A 1,631-nucleotide genomic window follows, 5' to 3' on the forward strand; every position below is an offset into this window, starting at 1 on the left:
ACATACATACACACAGAAACACACAAACATACACACATACAGACATACATACAAAAACACACACAGACACGCACAGACAGAAACACACACACACACACAACCACATACACAGACATACACACAAAAACACACACAGAAACATACACACAGACAGAAACACACACACAGACACAGACACACACAAACGCACTACGTGAGGTGTCTCTGTGTAACTGAGAGTTTTTCCTGTGTGTCTCTACGACGTGTAACGTTACACAGCCAATCAGAGACATCGTTAGATCTGGGTAGAAGCATGCTGCGTGCCGATTGGCTCCCTGACGCTGATGCCTGAAAGCTATTGGAGCCGGTAGCCAGCCCTGAATGGATCAACAAGAGGCTCACCGCTGGGACTCCTCCAGGGATTGGAGATCTTCCGCAGTTTGAGAGGAGCTCCTGCAAACTGAGCGTAGGCCTGCAGGGAGACAACAACAACAACAACAAGACATCAACTACACAACAACCGCACACACACTACACAACAACTACACAATAGGATGCTGTTTCCTGAACATCTCAGCACGCTTTCACACCTGAAAGTCTGAACCAAGGCTCATGGTTTTGTTACATTGTATACATTTTGTGTGTGTGTGTGTGTGTGGGGGGGGTGTCTGTGTCTTTGTCTGTGTGTCTATGTGGATGTGTGTGTGCGTATGTGTTTTTGTGTGTGTGTGTTTCTGTGTTTGTGTGTGTTTGTCTGTGTTACTGCATGTGTGTCTGAGTTTGTGTCTGTGTGTATGTTTCTGTGCTTGCATGTGTGTGTGTGTGTCTGTGTGTATGTTTCTGTGCGTACACGTCTCTGTGTGTGTGTGTCTGTGTGTCTCTGTGTGTGTGTCTGTGTGTATGTTTCTGTGCTTGCATGTGTGTGTGTGTGTGTCTGTGTGTATGTTTCTGTGCGTACACATGTCTCTGTGTGTGTGTGTCTGTGTGTCTCTGTGTGTGTGTCTGTGTGTATGTTTCTGTGCGTACACGTGTCTCTGTGTGTGTGTCCAAGTTTTTCACACTGCAGTTATATTTATATTTAACAAGCTGCAATAACAAAAGCCCGACTATTTTTCATTAAAAAAAGACCCAAAGAGAAAGAGAGACACACACACACACACACACACACACACACACACACACACACACACACACACACTTTACTGTTTGAATGAGTCAACTCTTCTGTTAATAAAACAAACAGATTCATTCTGAGGAGAGAAACTTTACAACCAGAACACATGAGGGAGACTTTCCTCATTAATGGACAGCAGGGAAAACACTTCAGCAGAGAGAGAGGGAGGGAGGGAGAGGAGGGAGGAGGGAGGGAGGGGAGGGAGGGGAGGGGGAGGGAGGGAGGAGGGAGAGAGAGGGAGAGGGAGGGAGGAGGGGGGAGGGAGGGAGGAGGGAGGGAGAGGAGGGAGAGGGAGGGAGGGAGGGAGGGAGGGAGGAGGAGGGAGAGAGAGGGAGGGAGGGAGGAGGGAGGAGGGAGAGAGAGGGAGGGAAGGAGGGAGAGAGAGGGAGAGGGGAGGGAGGGGGAGGAGAGGGAGGAGGAGGGAGGGAGGAGAGAGGGAGGAGGGAGGGGAGAGGAGGAGGGAGGAGGGAGGAGAGAG

At 49.7% G+C, this 1,631-nt stretch overlaps 1 protein-coding gene across 1 annotated transcript in view; it reads right to left on the minus strand.

Annotated features, from left to right (window-relative positions):
• The window catches only part of LOC114551480 (metaxin-1), a 9,560-nt gene extending 8,967 nt beyond the window's left edge, over positions 1-593 (minus strand). Inside the window, exons 1-2 of the mRNA XM_028572525.1 lie at positions 570-593; positions 382-451 (exon numbers count right to left, since the gene is read on the minus strand). Coding sequence (XP_028428326.1) covers positions 382-451; positions 570-593 — 94 coding nt within the window. The remainder of the gene's footprint in view (positions 1-381; positions 452-569) is intronic.
• Between the last annotated feature and the right edge of the window lie 1,038 nt (positions 594-1,631).

The sequence above is a fragment of the Perca flavescens genome, unplaced genomic scaffold (assembly GCF_004354835.1).
Source record: "Perca flavescens isolate YP-PL-M2 unplaced genomic scaffold, PFLA_1.0 EPR50_1.1_unplaced_scaf_103, whole genome shotgun sequence".
NCBI classification, from domain to species: Eukaryota; Metazoa; Chordata; class Actinopteri; order Perciformes; family Percidae; genus Perca; species Perca flavescens.